Source organism: Eubalaena glacialis, chromosome 16 (assembly GCF_028564815.1).
Source record: "Eubalaena glacialis isolate mEubGla1 chromosome 16, mEubGla1.1.hap2.+ XY, whole genome shotgun sequence".
Classification (NCBI taxonomy): domain Eukaryota; kingdom Metazoa; phylum Chordata; class Mammalia; order Artiodactyla; family Balaenidae; genus Eubalaena; species Eubalaena glacialis.
This window is the reverse complement of record NC_083731.1, coordinates 2,684,290-2,704,913: the sequence shown is the minus strand read 5'-3', so window position 1 is coordinate 2,704,913 and position 20,624 is coordinate 2,684,290. Positions and strand designations below refer to the sequence as shown.

General features: G+C 43.2%; 1 protein-coding gene across 1 annotated transcript in view; it reads right to left on the bottom strand.

The window, feature by feature from the left end:
* The window catches only part of COL4A1 (collagen type IV alpha 1 chain), a 151,191-nt gene that overhangs the window by 39,864 nt on the left and 90,703 nt on the right, over positions 1-20,624 (bottom strand). The window contains exons 3-21 of the mRNA XM_061171041.1: positions 16,519-16,608; positions 16,370-16,414; positions 15,290-15,334; positions 15,120-15,182; positions 14,588-14,641; positions 14,411-14,437; positions 13,014-13,097; positions 12,865-12,927; positions 11,362-11,397; positions 10,788-10,829; positions 9,470-9,556; positions 8,930-8,956; positions 8,738-8,788; positions 7,591-7,635; positions 7,454-7,507; positions 5,467-5,508; positions 3,872-3,956; positions 3,491-3,526; positions 1,225-1,389 (exon numbers count right to left, since the gene is read on the bottom strand). Coding sequence (XP_061027024.1) covers positions 1,225-1,389; positions 3,491-3,526; positions 3,872-3,956; positions 5,467-5,508; positions 7,454-7,507; positions 7,591-7,635; positions 8,738-8,788; positions 8,930-8,956; positions 9,470-9,556; positions 10,788-10,829; positions 11,362-11,397; positions 12,865-12,927; positions 13,014-13,097; positions 14,411-14,437; positions 14,588-14,641; positions 15,120-15,182; positions 15,290-15,334; positions 16,370-16,414; positions 16,519-16,608 — 1,141 coding nt within the window. The remainder of the gene's footprint in view (positions 1-1,224; positions 1,390-3,490; positions 3,527-3,871; positions 3,957-5,466; positions 5,509-7,453; positions 7,508-7,590; positions 7,636-8,737; positions 8,789-8,929; positions 8,957-9,469; positions 9,557-10,787; positions 10,830-11,361; positions 11,398-12,864; positions 12,928-13,013; positions 13,098-14,410; positions 14,438-14,587; positions 14,642-15,119; positions 15,183-15,289; positions 15,335-16,369; positions 16,415-16,518; positions 16,609-20,624) is intronic.

Below are 20,624 nucleotides of genomic sequence, written 5' to 3'. Positions count from 1 at the left end.
GATCACTCTTTTTAAAGCTAGAACCCATGCACAGCCCAGACCTCTGTCTTCCCTTCCCGGCTTCCTTTCCTCCTGTATTTGTCACCTCCTGCTACCACATAATCTACTGATACTTATTTACTTGATTTCTGTCTCAGAATGCATGCCCCAGGAGGACAGGATTGTCTTGTGGGCTTTGTCACAGGTCTTAGGGCAGCGCCTGGTGTATCATAGGCACGCCAATGTTTGTTGAATGAGTAAGTGACCAAGGAATGAATGAATAAGGACCCAAAGGCCTTTCTGACGCCTGCAGCCTTCTCTTGGACACATAGAGAAAAAGTGACTTTGGATTGCATGCCTCGAAGACTTCGATATTTGATCTTCATTCTCCACGTTTCACATCAGAAGGGGAGGAAGTCCCCGTAAGGTCACAGGGGATCCATCCCTCTGGCCCATGAACAACAGGTCCGAGGAAATTCACGCCGATCCATTCCCAGTGAAGCTTCACATCTGGAATCACTTGTCCCATCCACTCCATATCTGGGCTCCCTACATAGCTTCATCCGTGAGAAGTCCTTTCATGGAGATGGGTCTGCATTCCAGCAAATAAGCCACCCGGCACCTACAGCGTGGAGACCCCCTTCCCACAACCCACAGAGGACCCGTGCCTCAGACGCTCGGCTGAGCACACGCTGGAGGTCTGAGCTTACGCCCACTGGAACGATTAGTTTAAATCCCCTCAAAGTTTCTTTTATTTTGCATTGCGAATACTTTGGAGCCACAGAGCCCCCTTCACTGAATCAAGAGGTTCCTGTTCCGTGCTCAGCTTTGATGGTGGGCAGATGAGAAAAATCCAGGTAAACTACCGTTCAGACTTGAAGTCACTTACAGACAAAGCAGCCCCTTCTCCGTGCGTGTGTGTGTGTGTGTGTGTGTCTTAGTACCAGCTTGTGTCTCTAGATGAACAGAATGCGTTCCTTTCCCAGTAAGAACCCTACAACTCAACTGGTTTGCTTTCTAACTTTAGATGCTGGTTAGGTTGGCCCCTATTCCTCTAAACCAGTTTCATTAGTTTATGTTCACTCTTCCTTTCTGCAGTGACTAACTCTGCAAAGACAACTAAGTGAGATACGAACAATTCATAAGCCGCTGGGCACCCAGCCTCTGGCACTACACCTTCCCCAGCCCTGCCCCCCATCTGTCCTGGACAGGACACCACGCGAAATGGGCCCAGAGGGAACTCACTTGTGTGGCCTGGCTGCCCAGGGGGGCCGGGGGGCCCAGGGGGGCCCAGTAGCCCATCCCTTCCACCTGGTCCGGGCAAGGACACGCCTGGCAAGCCCTGGTCACCTTTCTCTCCTCTTTCACCGGGGAAGCCGGGGGCACCAATCAGCCCTGGTATCGGGAAGCCTGAAACCAGAACAGAACTCATGGACACAGCACAACACCAAGTGCCATGCCGACAGCCACACTGGTTATTGTCACTCTGTTCACGGGAAAATGACCATGGCTGAAAGGGGAACTGCTCTGGACAAGTGAGAAACTGCATTAGCTTCTCACCACGTAAATGCTGTTGGGCAAAGGCTCCCTACAAAGTCACTGCAAGGAAAAGGGGCTCATTGTGTAGACATTAACATCTGTGAATTTCCTTCAGTGCAAATAGTGTCCCCAATAGGTTAGAGAGAGTACTTTCCATTTCTGCTTAGAGAATAAAGAAAGGCGTAAGACGTGTCCTTAAACAAAGCAGACGTGGTCAGGAGGCAAAGTGGGTGGGAAGTGCGTGGGAAGCAGCTAAAGCGCAGAGTCAGGACAAGGAAGACAGCCCCGGAAAGAGCGCGAAGTCAGGTGGAGATCAGAGCTGAGCACGGGAAGTCGAGTTAAGCCGCTGTGAGTTTGGAGGGGACAAGATCGTAGGGCCCTGTGACAGCCGAGAAGGGTTTTGACCTAGTGCTTGAGACACAACGGTCCAGTAGGCTGCAGGTGAAGTGACTTTGTGCTCTGGAGAGCAGAGAGCTGGCCTCTGGTCCCAGCATCCGGCCGACAGGTGCAGGGGCGTGAAAACAGACGGATGAGGTGACACGGGAAGAGTCAGGGCAGAAGGAGCTCCGAGGAAGGATGGACAGACCCCCAAACCCCAAATGTGAACTTGAGTCCCAGGTGAGAGCTTGTGAGTCGCTGAACCTGCGAGCACAGCACGTAAAAGAACTGGAGGCCATCCGCGGGGGCTCCAGCCCCATCCCTACCCCAGAACTGGTGTGGCAGAAGGAAAGGAAGGATGAAGGATGACCCTCAGAGAGGCAGGGAGGCGGGACCTGAGGCCGAGGGCCTCCGCAATCAGCAGGGGGTGGGAGCAGACAAGCCCAGAGCAACTTCAAAGACAGTTTCTAAAAACGATGGCTTAAGACACTAACGGGGTCAGATAGGAGGTTTTAGAAAGTAGAACTGCAAATGCTGCCAGGAGACGTGAAGTAACATGTTCACGAGAACAGCTGGAAGGTCCAGCAAGCTTTACAACCAAGGAGAGGAAAGGGGTGGAAAAGAGAGAAAAGGGAGGATTTTAAGGGCAGATGCCAAAATTTTAGCAGAAAGGAGGCAGGCAGGGCAGTGAAGGCAGCCTTGAGCCACCGCTGCTGCGAATCTTAGACGGTGGGGCTGGGTTGTCCAGGTGTTGTCTGTTCTAGCAAAAACAAAGGAAGGGGTTCTGGGGGGACTTAAGACTTAAGAACTGTCAGGAAGGGAAAAAAGAAACTGACAAAAAAGAATAAGAAATAAAAATTAAAAATAAAAACAGACAAAACCAAAACCTTCAGTAAGAGCTGTGAGCACTTCGTGTGGTGTCAATTCCAGGGCACCCGAGGGTTTCAAGCCGAGCACTTGTTACCTCTGCTCTAGGACCTGGGATTACACGCCTGCAGTGTATACAGACAGGCATCTGTACATACAGAGAAGTGCAACTCCCAGCCTCCGATTACGCAATCCGTTAGAAATGCAAAACCAGCACAAAACAGCTGCAGACTTAGTATAAGCTCAGTGATGCAGGAGTCCACCGAGAAGCAAGATGAGAGGTGATTAGATTAGTTACAAGAGGTTTCAGCCTTGAGTCTGGTCTCAAGCCGAGAAACAAAGGCAATTCCAGACAGGGCAAGGGAGAGCAACGATGCTGGGGTGCGGGTGGAGGTCTTCCGAAAGGCCGACGGTGCCCCTGGGAGCAGCCGGAAGGAGGCTGAAAGGCAGGGGGTTAGATCAGAGGCAGGGAGACATGATAACTTGATGAGAGATGTAAGAAGTCCCACCTGTGAAATACATGTTTATAACTACATGTTAACCTGTCATTTACAAAATAAACACTGTCCTAGGAGCACACGTTGTTTTCAGAGCTAGAGAAATGTGTAACAAAATTGCTAGCCATTGTATGCAAGTATCTAACTAATGCAGAGGACAAACATGTTCAGAATAGAAACCGCGTAGAAGGTGTACAAATACTCTAAAAAAATAATTTAAGGATGCTCACCTGGAGAGCCTGGCGGGCCTTGTATTCCTGGGAAACCTAAAAGGAGGAAGAGAGAGTGGGACAAACTGAGCCTGGTTCACTTGTGGTTTATGTTGTGAATTTCTGTGCTCGTGGGTACCCACGGTCCCAGGGACAGGGAGCTCTGAAATTGGGGAGATGCCGCGCCCCTGACACTGCAGAGATGCAGGGAGACGGGCTCTTGGAAACCCAGTGGGATTGCAAAAGATGAACTTGAACAGCACTCGGTCACCACATGGTCCTGCATGGTGCTCAGCTGTTATCAAAATGTGCATGAGTGCAGGACAAAGATGGAAAAAAGAAAGGATGAGAGAAAAGAAGGGAGGAGGGAGAAGGAGGGAAAGAAAGAGGGAAGGACCTTACCTTTGGGGCCTGGCTCCCCTTTCAACCCTGGAGCCCCTGGGTACCCCCGCTCTCCTTTCTCTCCCAAGGGCCCGGTGCCGATAACCTGAATTACAGAAGAAAAGATCATCGCATGGCATGGCAGGGGACTGTGCTGTATATTACAGCACAGATGAAGAAATAAACACATTTTTTATTATTTCAAGACATGTGAAAGTAAAGAAGAAATAGTGGTGGAAGAGGAAGGGGAGGGGAGAGGGAGGGGAAGAGAGTGGGGAGGGGGAGAGTATTGAAAACATAAAATGGATATTCGGTATTGCCCTCCTTGCAGAGAACTTTGCCAGGCAGCTCTGCTTCCTTTTGTAATAATCTGCTTGGCAGGAGCTTTACCAATGAAGTCAAGTTAGAAACATATTAATTCTGAGGTTTGGGTATGGAATTTCTCAAAGTCCATGCAAGCTGTAAGAAGAATAGTCTTCTTTAAAGAGTATTATCTGAAAAACTGCCTTAAATTTCCTCAGGCAATATGTAACAGGAACACTCAAATTTTTTTTATTGGAAGAGGTTTTATGCTTCACTTTTTTAAATGGTCAAAAGTGGAGACTTCTTTAAGGTCTTCGTAATATGGGGCAAGAAGAAGCCACTGTGGCCTCATTAAAAAGGAGTGAACCAGTTCACCCCAATTCTGAGTTGCTGAAATTCAAAGACAAGGACCATATCAAATATTGCCTATTACCCTTAAGATGTAATTCCTCTGTAGCAATTAAATGATGGGTATTATTAAGGTCTGCTGATGAGGTTAGGGTAAAAAAAGATTATTCAAAGGCAGCTGCTGGATTAGAAATAAGGGAAATGGAATCATCTATCGTATGACGTGTTAAAAGCATAAGGAGGTCCCATAATACTTTGATCTGGTAATCCTATTTCTGGAAATGCAGCCTAAGGAAGGATTACTCAAATCCCTCACCTAACACACACAGACACACACAGGCACGTACAAACATTCACTACCACGCTGTACCCATGCAAGAGGGCAGCAAACAAGAGAATGGTCATATTTCACTGTTTCCAAAAAGAACTGGGGCAAAATGGTTACAACAATTATTGCACAGCGCTCTGAAAATGACCATTTGAAGATAACTTGAAAACGTGAAGAATGTTCATCTTTAAAAAGAAAAAATGTTACGTACATTGGCTTGCAAGTATATAAAAATATGTATACGGACAAGGAGTCAAAAGTTATTTGCAAAAAATAAAAATTGTTTTGCTAAGACAGTCAGATCATGGATGATCCGTTTCTCTGAGTAGCGTTTTCCTTAACAGACCATTATTTTTTTAAGTTTCAAAATGTGTTGCTAATACTCTCATCCATGTGCAACTCTTTTAATTTTAGTGGTCAAAGATATGCAGAAATTGTCCAAATACAATAACGAGTAAATACCAAACGCCACACGATACAAAATATAAATGATTGGTTCAAATTCTGTGCACCCCCTACATCAAAACGTAATTCTAGGAACACTGTGGAGCACGTGGCCTAAGTGACAGGCCAGCCCGTCTCTCTCTTTCCCTCTTTTCAAACGATCTCACAGGCAGCAAATGTCACTGTTACTCACAGTTCCAGGTGGGCCAGGAGGGCCTGCTTCACCTTTGTCTCCCTACAAAAGAAAATTAACTTTACTTGTATTTTTTAATTATGAAGGTTGCCTTGCCAACAGCAGGGTTGAACTGTTTTTTTCCTAGAAAAATAGATTGTGCCCACTGTACACTAACATGATTGTCCTCTCCTTAGAATTTCTCACTGTGATTAGTCTAAAGTGCTCTGCAACTATTACAACCAAAATCCATACATCTCCCCTTGCTTTGCATGTGTGACATCCGAAAATTGAGATTTCTACAAAACATAAATGGAAGGCTAATTATTCACATTACAAAAGAGCTCATGCTTCTCAGAGAACCTCAACAGAATCATTTGCAAGTTGAATTCGTATATGGTGGTTTTTCTTCTTTTTTTTTTTTTCTTTTTCTTTTGGCCATACCTTGCGGCATACAGGGTCTTAGTTCCCCAACCAGGGATCAAAGCCATGCCCCCTGCCGTGGAAGCAAGGAGTCTTAACCACTGGACTGCCCGGGAAATCCCGTACAGTGGTTTTTCAATACAATAAAAAATAAATGAAATAAAATGATATGAAAGCTTAGGGTGGCTAAAAGTATTTTCTTAAGGAAATCATTTTATTTGAGGATTTTGGTGTAAGATTGTCTAACTCTGCATTGGAAGTCATAATAAAAGGATACTTATGGTTTTTTCTTTCCCCTTAAAATCCAGCATGACTTGAAAACATTGGATGGATAAATTCTCATCACTTTGAGGCTTAATTTAACCCATATTAGATGAAAAACTCAAAGAAATCAATCCTTTTATATCTAATGTTCTTATATAAGTATCATAACAACACTTTTAAATGTCCTCATACATGCACATTATTTCACAAATGCACATTTTTCCCCTTTTTTTTCTTTTTTCTTTTCCTTTTAAGCTAAGGCTTTAAACTCAGGTGTTAAACCAGAATTAGATGTTTTGATTTTTCTAATTTGAATAAAAGAAGAGATTTTAGAAATATCTATGGGAGCTTAAAAAAATCTTAGCTAATATATTCTAAACATATCTACCTTTTACAATCTACAAGAATTGACTTTCTCATAAAGTTACAGTCTTAGAAAAGGATTTCTCCCTTTGTCACTGGCTTCAATAAACCAACCTTGAGGTCCTCTCCCTATTGTTAAAGATGAATGTTTCAAATCCATTTCTCATTTTAGTAGAGATTTACATTACCTAGTCTCATGATTAAAAGAGAAAAATAAACCAACAATGAGTTTTCTCTGAGTATTTGATTGGCAAATATTTTTTAAAGTTTCATAACAAACAGTCGTCAAACGAAAGGGTCCCAGGGTGATGGAAGTGCTATTCTGGGGGCAATTTTACTGAGTATGGCAAAAGCTTCCCCAAAAAAGGGTCAAACATTAACCCCAAAATTATACTTTTTAGGAATTTATGATGGGAGATGATCAGACAAGTGGATAAAGATACTTATAATGAGAAAAATGTGTTAACGATCTACATAACATGCAGTAAAAGGTATGGATATCATAAGTGTTGATGTATAACCACATTTATGGATGTTGAAATATATCCTCATTATGTCATTACGGGAAAAAGCAAGATAAATCATGCAATACCATTTTTTAAAAATCTCATGTATGTGTGTGTACCTGGGACAATTATTAACTCTGACCATTTCTGAGTGGGTAATAGAAAAATTACACAGGCTTTCTTTTCTCCTCTATATGTTTCTGCATTTTCTCTGTTTCATAATCAGGGAAAATTAATCTACTACAAAAAACACATAAAAACTTAAATGAGTGGAACATTTTATATTTTTTTCTTTAAAAATTTATGCACACAAACAGAACCGCTAGGTTGTGTTTTTCCTCACATGGAGCATAAATAATTTTTATTCTTTGAGTGCATGGTCCTTTATTCTAGAAAAAACTTCTAGGTTGAATAAAATGAAGGCAAAAATTCAAAGTAGGGTCACCATTTACCTGTAAACCCTCTCGGCCTGGGAGTCCTGGGTACCCCGAATCCCCCGGAAACCCCTAAAATGAAACAGAAAGCAACAGCAATCGTCAGCAAGTGAGGGCAACAGCTTGCTTTTACAAAATCACAGAGAAATACTTACTAGACTCCCTTTTTCTCCTTTTTCACCGTCTTTTCCTGGTTTTCCCTGTACAATAAAGATTTAAATATTAGTATTGCATTTATAATAATAATAAACATGCTCCAACACCAAGGGTCTGAATCAAATACAAGTTACTATGTTGTATGAATCCTCTGGGTGAGTTGGCCATGCTACAGTAACAAATCATGGAAGATACATTAAATAACTATGAACTAAAAGAGTTACAACAATAGAAGAAGACTTTTCAATATTTAAAAAATTGGAGGTTGATTAGCTCCAAATCTTCTAAGACATCATTACATCTGGCAGCCGAGTCTACACCAGAGAAGTTTTCTTATCGGCAAGTGAGTATTTGGCAGACGGTACATCACTGATTCACTTAAACAGAAGTTTCCATGCATCGTTTCAGGGTAGAAACTGAGCCACCTCAGCTACTGGAGGTGGGTGGGTCTCCTGTCACTGCACTCAGGGCACGAGAAGCACCTGATCATCTGGGCTCTGGACGGAGCTCCCAGCGGGCTTGGGAGGCGGCCGCGAAGGGTGCCCGGTGCTCTGAGCAGGCGGACAGGTGGCTTTCAGTGAGGGGCCGGCAGGGGGCACTGTCTGATGGGGGGGGGATCATCTGAATAACAAAGGGCCTCAGCTGTCCCGGGGGTCTTTCTAATGGTGACCACCTCCTTATTCCTGCTCCCAGGGCTTCAGAAAGGCTCTTCAGCAGAGAAAAGACCCCTACAAGCTCTTTCAGTCTATGCTCCTATGAACCTGTGATTCTAGGAATGCAGGAGAAATGATTTCACATCAGGAATAAGAGGACTTTTTTTTAAAAACATCTCTACTGGAGTATAATTGCTTTACAATGGTGCGTTAGCTTCTGCTGTATAAAAAAGTGAATCAGCTATATGTATACATATATCCCCATAGCCCCTCCCTCTTGCATCTCCCTCCCACCCTCCCTATCCCACCCCCTCTAGGTGGTCACAGCACCGAGCTGATCTCCCTGTGCTAGGCGGCTGCTTCCCACTAGCTAGCTATCTTACCTTTGGTAGTGTATATATGTCCAGGCCACTCTCTCACTTCATCCCAGCTTACCCTTCCCCCTCCCCGTGTCCTCAAGTCCATTCTCTACAGGACTTTTGAAAGCACTTACTCGGGGTCCTGGTTTTCCGGGTTCACCTTTCTCTCCAACCCCTGGCATCCCCTAAAAGACAAAAAGAGAAAGAGTTAGAGTCATTCGTATATTCAAATAAACTATTAAATTAAGTAAGCATTCCATTGAAGGTGGAACACATTCTGGTCTTTCCCACAAAATAATAATGATAAACAAGATTTCAGTCCTTACCTGAAATCCAGGTTCACCTTTTTGGCCCTAAAATAATTTTCAAAAGAGGGAAAGATTAGCACTATGTAGTGGCTATATCAGTTTTATATGCTACATGGAACAGGTAAAAGGGAAAAAACACCTTTTCCTGATACAGTAACCAAGAAATTCACATTGGTCTGCAGCATCCACTTCCTGCCATCAACTGGATTATGGATATAAGGAGGGCAGAGTTAATACGCCTGACCCACGGCAACTGCAGCCTCCTTCCACCCTCAGCTCTCTCCCTCCTGTGTCCCAGCCGTCCCCTCCCCACCTTGGTGCATTTAAGAAACCCTCACACAAGAGGGTCAGCCTCAAACCAGTCTCGCTCCAACCCAGGTCCAGCTGCCTCTGCCCTCAAGAAGCTCACTTTTTATGGGATGGGTGGTCTATAAAAACCTGTTTTCAGGTCAGGGCGAATATAACCAGAGAAACTGAATTTTGACCCAGTCTCTCTTTATGCCTTGGAATCTGTCCACAATTAGGAAGCCGGCGTTCACTGGACAAAGTCTGTCCCACCTTCTCTCCTTTTGCAGCATACTCTCCTTTCTCTCGAACTTGAGCTTGTCCTGGTACTCCTGGGGGCCCACTGACCCCTTGATCACCCTGTTGATGCAAACATTTGGGATTAATTAGGCATGAAGGTAATTATACAGGGAAGAGAAATGCAGAGGAGGGAAAAGCCCAGAAGAGAACATCTGTTTTGACAATGTGACTGCGCTCTGTTCCAGCCTGTACTTGCCTCAGCAGAAAATTAAGTTTCAGAAGGGAGATGGCCCACTAGGATATAAAGGCAGGAGGCGGCTTCCCCGCTCAGGGGTCACCCCGTAACAACGGAACTTGAACATCTGTGGGACAGATGGATGTGTGCATATATGTACAGACCACACATGTAGACAGACAATGCATGTATACACGCCGGGACACATATGCTGGTCTGTCACATTTGATGGCACGGAGGAAAGGCACACCAGCCGCCTAGTAGAGCCTGGGAGGAAAAGAGGTCTCTTTACATAAACCAGAAAGAAGCATCAGGGATCTCTTCCTCAGAATCCTAACTGCTGGGTACAACGGGAAATACAGGAACCCAAGCCATCACACGATGAAGATGAAGGAGGTTCAAAAACTTCAACTGCATCAACTGCAGAATCACTTTACTGTGAGGTTTATGAAAAGACTGGGTGGAAATCTACGGTGGGAAGAGGAGGCCAGGGCTCATCCACCTCTGCCCGGACCTCCACTACACTTGGCCGTCGTCTACACCCGCTTGAGCACCTGGGCCCTGGGCCAGGTGCAGCCGCAATTCCAAGAATGGCCACTTGGTGCCCGTTTCGTGGGTCGGGTCCAGGGAAAGTGGTGGAGAGAGATCCCCAGAGCATCAGGGACCCACTGCCGGCCTCTCATCCTTTCTCAGCAGGAGGAGGCCGCCTGTTCTGGCCTGTGCATCCCTGCCTCCAAGGTTCTTTCCTCCCAACTCTGGTACGATGGCTTTCGTCTTTACAGGGTTTAATATAATGGTTATGCTACTAACAGCCAGGTCCTAAATTTGACCTTTTGATAATAAAGTCCAGGTCTGAGAACATTTTGATGGAATGTATGAATAGAGAAGTGGAATAAATGGCCTCACTGGATCTGCATCTGTGGGTCAGATCCCACGTAGAGTCATCTCAGTGAATTCTAGCCGTGCCTTCAGGGAAAACACTAACAAACTCAAGAACATTCAGAGAAGGGTATCCATGGTTATGAGCGTCCAAGAGGAGGTCCAGAGGCAGAAACCTGATCATGCTTAGAACTGGGATTTTAACCAAGAAAACTCCCCCAAGCAAAGAGCACTCACCTTGTCACCTTTTGGCCCTTGAAAACTCAAGCCCATTTGCCCCTGTTGATTAAAAAGTAGAATCCGTTATTAGCATTGTTTACTTTGTTCAAAATCATCCAACAAACATGACGTGAAATGCAACAAGATGGTACGTTTAAGGCAATAGCTTCTTCTCACAATGACATAATCCTTTCAAGAAAGTTGTGATCATGTTGTATTCAATGTCTATAAAAAGGTTTTTTTAAGTATTATTGAAAAAGAATCCTATAAAAACCTTTTTAAAAACGTTTAAGATTTTTAGACTCTGGCTTTAAAAAACTAAGGAAAAGATCAATGATTCCATAACTAATGGATGGATGGAAGGAAGGATCAATAGATCAATAGATAGACAGATCAATAGATCAGTAGATTAACTGACAGACAGGTTAGACAGATTGATGGATAGGTGAATAGATAGATGATAAATATATAGATAGATACAGAAATTATAATTTCCCAAAACTTTTTACAGAGATGTAAAAAATGAGTTACAGAAATTTCACGATAGTCTTATACTAATGTCAAAGAAAGACAAATGAAAAATAATCTTTACCTTTTCACCTGGAGGGCCAGGAGGGCCTGGGGGACCCTGTAGGACAGAGCATTTTAATTAAATATAGTTCACAACCCTGGTAAGTTTTAAATGCTTTTCTGTACTGACATTATCTTCAGATATCATGGTTAAGGTGATAATTTATTTATTAAATATTTAAATATTTTTCCTGTGCTATAGAACTGGTAAACTTTGAAAGTAACCAGAAATTAGTTCAGGATAATTATTAACAGGGATGGAAACCCTTCAAAATCTTAGGGGTTGGCCTGTGGAATCCACTGATCTGAGCATCTGCTGGGCTATCAGACAGTGGATGAAACCAGCCATACCCTCGACAAGCCTTAGCGTTTCTAGTGTGGAAACGTTTCCCCACTTTGAAAACTGCTGTTGATCTTTAAAAGTTAAATGAATTCTTTAAGCGGGTAGATAGTATGAAGTCCCCAAAATTCCTGTGTTTGCAACAAAATTTCAGAATGCTTTTTATAATCATTAAAAAGGAAAAACTAGTCATTCTTTCCTCATGAAAACGAGTCCGTTACAAGAATATAAAAGAGGTTACATCTTGCAGGAATGGATAGAAGAATTGCTGGATTTGAACCCTAAAAAAAGAGTAAATTTAAAAAATAAGCCTGAAAATCTCTCAAGGACTCTCAGGCAGGCTAGAGTGAGGATGGCAAACCCAGGCACATCATTCATTCCTAGTAAATGCGGCGCTCGACAAATAAGTGCTGTTAATATTAAGTCTCTTGTGCCCCCAAAAATGTGTGAGTAGAAGGAACTGATGCCACCCTCGTCCTTAGGGTTATCAGCTATGAGGGACGGCTGATGTCAGAGCAGATCTTCCTGGAAGGTTCTCTCTGATGCTCACTTTCTAGTCTCCGTCCCAAAGACACTGCAGCTTCTTCACAGCCTGGTCTGGGGCCACAGCCTCCAACAGAGCAGGCCCTCTGCTGTGACTGCATTGCCACAAGGGAAGGTCCAGGGCAGGGCCTGCCTTGTCCATCTCTGAATCCCCTCCTCACAGGATGCGCTTGCATCCACGCAGCCCCACGAAAAATCAATATGTTGTCCCTGTGGGATGTCTCGGCATGAGGTACCATTATCATCCTTTTCCCACAGCTCTGGGGATATGTGGACCATAAGTGCCAATCAAACACCCCTTCAGATAGAAGCTCAAATAGATAACTAATAAGCACCTACTGTAGAGCACAGGGAACTCTATTCAATACTCTGTAATGGCCTATATGGGAAAAGAATCTAAAAAAAAGAGTGGATATACTTATATGTATAACTGATTCACTTTGCTATACACCTGAAACTAACACAACACAGTAAATCAACCATACTCCAATAAAAATTTTTTTTAAAAGATAGAAGCTCATTCTCGCATCCAAATTAAGAGAGATCGCCACTGTGTAAAGTTTTCTTTCCATTTTATGTATTTTCACGCCTCACCACAGTTGTTCTCTGAATGCCTCCGAGGGATATTCCCCCCAAACTTACTGGTGGTCCAGTGAATCCCGGGGGGCCAACAGGACCTTGCAGCCCTGGCAGTCCTGGCGAACCCTATAATTCATTGAGAAAGAAAAGAATTAAAATGCAAAGCAGGAGGAGACTCAGCATGTGCTCATAATTATTTAGCAAATGCTTACAGGTGCTCCTGGGGGTCCAGGAAATCCTCTTTCACCTTTCAGCAGGGTCCCTGGTATATGGCCAAGTATTTCACCTGGATCCCCCTAAGGGATGAAAAATAAGATAAAGTCACAAATACTGATATTGTAAGGAGAATGTAGCCCAAGTCTGGGATTTAGCCTCCGTCTAAGCTTGGAATAAACAGACCGGCCGTCTCCTGGGTTCATTTGTCTTAACGACCAGCATTAGGGGGCTGCAACCAGGACAGAACGTGTAGACCACTGAACAGAAGGATGTGTGATGCGTCCACGTGACGGGCCCCCAGGCAGGAGGAGTTCTAGACAGGGGCCCGGTCTCTGGTCCAAAGGCTATGTGACCACAGGCTGTTCTCACAACAGAAGGATTATCTTTCAAGAAAAGACCCAGCACGATCATGTTCAGAAAAGCAGTGAGAATATGTTTTAGGTGTCAACATGGCCAGGCCACAGTACCCAGATACTTGGTTACACACTAGTCTGAGGTTGACGTGAAGGTACTTTTAAATAAGATGGACATTTAAATCAGTAGCTTTGAAGTAAAGCAGATGACCTTCCACGGTGGGGGGCCCACCCCATGGGTTGAAGGCCTTAAGAGAAAAAAGACGGACTCCCGTGAGGAAGGCAGACTCTGCCTACAGACAGCCCTTGAACTGGACCATCGCTCTTCCCTGGGTCTCCAGCCTGCATCCTTGCCCCACGGATTGTGACTTGCCAACTTCCACAATCACGTAACTCCTTAAAATAAGGAATTTATTTTATCTCAATATATTTTAATTATATTATATATTGAAATATATAATTAAATTAGTATATAATATAATTAAATATTAAAGTATATAATATTGTGTATTATATAATATAAATTAACATATAATATAATTGATATACAATAATATATTATGTATTATATAATCTGTAAAATATATTATATATATTTTAATTATATCTCCCTCTCTCACTCACTCACTCACTCTATCCTTATATGTGTATGTTGTATACATATGGCACACACATAATACACAAACATCCCCATGCACGTCCTACTGGTTCTATTTCTCTGCAGAGTCCTGTTGACAGCCCCACCCATGGCTCTGGACAAGGAGCATCAGGGACTCACATCCCATCACTAATATTTCCCATCACACCATGCTTCCCATCACTGCTTATTTCCTATGAAGAAATTGTGCCTAGTGTTGAAACTTTAGATTCTAAAATTTAAGTCTGTGTATAGGACTTAAGTACTCTTTTAATGTAGCAGAGTTTAGACAAATAGGTTAATAGGCAATCAATCAACCAAAGTGATTTAAAGTAAAGTTATTTTTACGGCATCTGTTTTAAACAGAAGCCTGGAATGAATCCAGTAAAATAAAATAACGTACCTTCATTCCCGGTAACCCTGGTGGTCCCTAGAAAAGAAAAAGTTGGTATTAGTTTTGTTTTTCTCAAAACAACATTAGCATTATGATATGAGGGCAAAAAAAGGAAAAGAAAGGCAATGGAATGAGAAGAGAGAAATTAGCACCGAAGAAATTCTTACATAACAGCCCAATACTCACGGGATTTCCAGCGAATCCAGGCAAACCCGGAGGCCCCAGAGGCCCTCTCTCACCCTGGGGGGACAGAAGACAGTCACTCTCAAGGGCCGTGCTCCCATCCGTTACCCCATCCTACCCTTCAGGCATGCTTCATTTGTTGGTGAAAATCATTTTCTAAAAATTGCTACAAGCTATATTGCTCAGTGCTGCTTCATGATAGAAGAAATATAATATTTGAGAATTTAATTAATAGAGACAAGAATTAATAATAGCATTTTCTTATTTGCTTTAGTAATAGATTATAGGTGAGAAATTTAGTGGTTAAGGCAATTTTAGAATAAAAGTCTACTAAATAGAAAGGCACAATGATGTCTTTCCTGAACATTAAACGTGGGAAAACTGTTTCCTCACCAAATAAAGAAAGGTGTAAGACGAGTAACTTTCCAACTGTGGCAATTAAAACTGTGTTCACGGGACAACTCTGCCTGACTTCTCCAGGTGCAAAGTTAGATAAACGCGCGCCAAGCAGGGAGGCTCCCGGTTCTAAATTTACCTTCGTCCCGTTGCATCCTGGGATACCTGGGGGACCCGGAGGACCATCTTGGCCAGGAATACCCTGCAAATAACAAGGTGAACAAGTAGCCAAATCAGAAAAATCACTGATGTTGCCATAACTCACATCAAACGTCTTATAAAGGAAGGAGGTGCCTTTTATATACATACAGGAAGTCCTGGGTTTCCAGGGTAACCAGATGCTCCTGGGGGTCCCTGTAAGGATGGAGATGAAAAACTTTTCATTGAGTGTGGGAGAACATCATTTCCTTCCACTTGCATCCCCCTGGCTGAGGATGTCGGACCCTAATTATTGACATTTGGAACATCGACCCTAAGCAGACAGGGAGGCATCTTAGGGCCTAGCCTAGGGAGCCAGATGGCCTGGCGTTTCAGTAGCAACTCTTCATCATCAAAAGCTGACGATTAAATACTTCTAAAATCAAGGCTGCACACCCACAAAATAACTGCCCTCATTTCATCCTTTGTAATTTCTAGGTGGTAGATAGATAGATAAATTTACATTAAAATCTCAAACAGTTGGGAAGTAGAGTGTATGGCATAAATCAGTTCATTGAGGGAAGAAAATCAAAGTTATTTCTGGCTGAAATCCAGATATTCTCCATCCCAGACAGTTACAATGTTATCCCCTATCTTCTGCCCTAAAGACCCAGGAAGGCAGGTTACCGGGCGCACTTCCCTTTCCACTAAGTAACAATAACAGAATTAAAATGTTTACATTTTACAGTGTCTTCCTATTTTTCTACTTTCAAAGGTCTCCCTGCTTGCATGTCCCAGGAGCGGGAGTAGCAAAGAAAGGAGACTCTGAAGAAGGAAGAGGAAGTGTAGCTCTGAACACGTTACCATTTTTCACATTAAATGAAGACATCTTTCTTCAAAGACCTGTAGGCGTGTCATCCCCCCTCCCCCAATTAAATACGCCTACGGGAATCCTTGAGGAAGGAGAGAGGAGAGAAAACACGTGTACAAAGGACAAGAAGTGAGCAGCTCCAGGGGCAGGACTGCAGGTCGAGGACGCGGGTTCCACCCATCCGGGGCCCTCATGCCCAGGACACGCACTGTCTGAGCTCCGAGGACAGAGGCAGAGGGAGGGGGGCGCAGAGGAAGGAGGGGACAGGATGCCCCTCGGGATTGTCTGGGGGTGGGGAGGGTAAAGAGCCCTCCCCCTGGAAGCACCGCTGTATCAGATCCCACCACAGTCATTACCAACTTAATGACAACCGTACTCACTCTTGTCCCTTTAGTTCCTGGCAGTCCTGGTTCTCCGGTGTCACCCTGGAACAGACAGACATGCCACGATGACCACTTGTCACAAAAGCAACACAGATCATCTTAAGTCCACTCCCCCGACCCCCTGCGCCCACGACAGCCAAGCTCACCTTCTGTCCTGGTGGTCCCTGCGGCCCCTCAGGTCCTTGCATTCCCGGGAACCCGATGACACCTTGTAACCCTGGGAGACCTCTTTCTCCCTGCAGAGGATGAAGGAGCAAGTCAGACCAAGGGCAGGTGGAAGGAGAAATCAGCCTCACTCAGCACCATCCAGCAGCCAGCCTACCATGAGCACCTGAAAAAAGATGCTGCCACCTACGTCCCATCTCAGAGACTTTTCTCTGCTCTTTTTTTAGCTCTTTTGAGGGCAGGGATGTTATATGTGATCCCTGGCCCAATGTTTTCTATGTACTATATTCTAAAGGCTAAGTAATTTGTTGGGGAAATAAAATCACGGATAGTTGGGGATTTTTTTTCACTGAATGGCTTACAACCTCATTTGATGAGTGGAATCTTCTTGTTGTCGGCAGACACAGCGCTGAGATTCTGTGAGCAGACATCAGTCAAGCCTCCCCTTTAGGAGGTGTGTAGGCAGAGCTCACGGTGGCAGTTTCAGCGCTAGATGCTGAGACTTTTCTGTGCAATCAACAGTCTGACGATGGGTTTTCATAAGCATCTCTTAAAAAAACTGGGTTTTTTTTTGCAAAGGTAGACTCGAGGTTTAATTACGGTCTCTGCCCTCGTGGAGCAAAAATAAAAAAAATTTATTCTTAACATAATGAATATTATTTAGGGTCCACACACGTGGCTGCAATTCAGAAAGACTGGGATTCTGGCTTTGAGATGGCCCGTGAAGGATGAAAGGAAAATGAACGTGTGAAGAGACAGGCAAAGACAATTCAGGCTGGATGTCAGAGAATGGAGATCTAGGCCATGTGAGCACAAGACACTAAGAAGAAGAAATAGTTTCCTCTGCAAGCATCCGCGACCCAGTGGCCTGATTAAGGATATTGAGGAAGACGGCCACACTTTTTGCCAGTATGAAACAGCCCCAAATCAGGACAGGAGTTCAAGAAAACCTATTCTCTTCACAGTATGTGGACTTCGGTGCAACCTCACAATATAAATTGGGTAGATTAAGTACGCATCTTTAGCCAATTTTCAAAAACAGAAGGCATGTCGGAGATTACAGACAGGATTCCTTACTTTCCCTACAGTTATGTTAGTTCAAAGTAAAAAATAAACTGACAAGCTATACATTACATCACATAAACATTTACCACCCCAAACAGCACATTACCAAGAGTTACTTAAAGTTGTTGAACGTTGCATAAATGAAAGGACACAGAACCCAAACTTCCAAAGTCATACTTCTTTCCAAACCACTCAGCCAGTCCCAGAACTTGCTGGAATTGTGCGTCTGTTGCATTTTCTGAAATGCAGAAACGTGGTTCTGAACTTGGGTCTCGAACCACTGGGCCTCCACAGATCGTGGGAGTCATTGGAAGTGTAAAAGGCAGGAAGCCAGAAACAGTGTGTGAATAAATGGGAAAGAGATTATTTCAAACTCTAGAGGAGACCATCAGATACTAAATGGAGTAAAGAAAGTTAAGCCCTGCAGTTTGGCCCAGCCCTTTGGACCAGCTGCATCCAGGGATCAACCAGGAAGAACAGATGCTAATATTCCCCAGAGCCCAGCATAGGACTTGACACAGAACACTGGCTCGTACTCCCTGAGGCCCGGGAAAGAAAAACATTCTCAGACCAAGACTTGTTCAAATGTAAAGCTACTTAAATACATTCATTCTTAACCTAAAATAACAGCAGATAACAAACGCACAAAATCCTGGCGCTGGAGACGGATTGTACGCTGACATCATATCAACCTCCTCCCTTGATTCAGATGTGGGAAAATTCTACCCAAAATAGAATTGAACTGCTGGCTAAAAAATGTGAACACTGAACTGAGTATCCTCAAATAACCTGGCATGAGATGGGAAGGAAATACGAAAGGCACATCAGCAGAAAAGCTTCCTAACTCATTTGGTGGCATATTTTTAGTACTTAGTTAATATCGGCAGTATCACTAGGAGACCCAGTGCAGATAAGATGTTATAATTCTCATTTTCATCGTGGACTGCATGGAGACCCAGAGCCAGATCAGCTGATTTCTACAAGTTTCTCATTGAGTCAGCACTAAAGCCACAAATAGAAATGAGGTCAACCTCTACCTCCGTCTGTGTTTCTTCTAGGTCACTAGAGCAAGCTGGTTCCCAGCAAATATTAAATAGTTCACCCACATCGAGTTAGCCCCTTTTATGTCCATTTCACAGATAGGGAAATTAGGATTCCGATGCTTCACTGATGCATCACATGTCACTTGGTGATCCCTGCGTGCTCCTGGGAACAGAATTCAGAAATCTGAATTCCCAGTCCTGGCTTTCACCACAGGGCCACATTCTTTCCCAAATGTCACCGGAACACTTAAGCAAGCTCCGTATCCCAAGAGTTTTGAAATTAAGTAGCTAAAGAGGAAGTGACTCCCCCGTGGATATGGCTCTTGCCATCTCGCACATATTTCTTTTTGTTTCCTAATCTTTTGTTCAGACAAAAGTGCACATGAATAATCTAATATCCCGTACCCCGTCCAAGGCTATTCTGGGCACCAGAGTAGAGCAAACAGACAGGATAAGCATTCAATCAGCTATACAATTAGCTGGCAAACAGCACACACTGCACGTGGGCCCAATTCTTCTTCCGAGCTTTCAGCAAATCTCCACGAGGGTTACGGGAAAAGCAAAGAGCTGGGCACATCATGCAAAGGCTTTTCATGCCGGTCCTTTCTAAGCCAGACTCCGCAGTTGTGACCACTCGTGCGCTGGGGTTCAAGGCTGAATGTACAGAGTTAAAATCACCGAGAAACAGGTCCCCTTAGTCATCTCTTTCCCGTGATGTGTTGGAGGCAAGGTCCAAGACGACATGGCGGCCCAAGTGAGATCCACAACCACTGTTACCACAGCAGCAAGAACTTAAAGTGGAGGATGAGAAAGAGAAGCTTGTACAATACTACCCAAAATGTTTTGAGGCAACTGCATCTAACGGTTTTATTCGTGAACGTCAGTGCAGTGTACTGTACTAATTTAAAAAAAAGTTTATATACCAACCATGGAAGTGACTATCACTATATCCTCAAATTATGAAATTCAGAATTTGAGGAGAAAAAAACACAATGCTATAAAGACGAACGAATACAGCCATGGAGAATAATCTTGGCATCAAAATTAGCCATTCTAAATTAGGCATGAAATAGACTTTCATGCATGGAGAAACTTACAAATTTTGCATCATCTATTATCTAGAGGAGGGCATACCTGTTTTTAAAAAAAAAATCCATAAAATGTGGGAATAAAAGAGTTTTTTTTGTAATACCCAATTATTTCCTCTCCTCTTAAAATACCTGTAGAAACAAGTTCATGATGGAAATCCAATGCTAGAATATAGTCCCCTTCAAATCTTAGTCAAAAATCCAAATACCGATAAAGCCCGCAGGATGGTGAGGTCGAAATAGTGTGAAGGTTCTAAGGATAATATAGGATAACATCATTAACAATAACAAAAACTGAAATTAACACAAAATATATCTAGAGTAAGCAGTCTTCAAAAATCTTACTGTCAGAGGCCTATTATGCTTGTTTCAATAGCCAACATGGGATCGCTATCTTTTAGTCAAATTTTGAATTATTTTTTCAAATAATTAAAAAATAATTATTTTATTATTAATAATAATTATTTTTTATATTATTTTAAAATAATATGATCAAGATAGCCTCATCCACCAGAGGGCAGACAGAAGAAGCTAGAAGAACTACAATCCTGCAGCCTGTGGAACAAAAACCACATTCACAGAAAGACAGACAAGATGAAAAGGCAGAGGGCTATGTACCAGATAAAGGAACAAGATAAAACCCCAGAAAAACAACTAAATGAAGTGGAGATAGGAACCATTCCAGAAAAATAATTCAGAATAATGATAGTGAAGATGATCCAGGACCTCGGAAAAAGAATGGAGGCAAAGATCGAGAAGATGCAAGAAATGTTTAACAAAGACCTAGAAGAATTAAAGAACAAACACCTAGAAGAATTAAAGAACAAACAAACAGAGATGAATAATACAATAATTGAAATGAAAAATACACTAGAAGGAATCAATAACAGA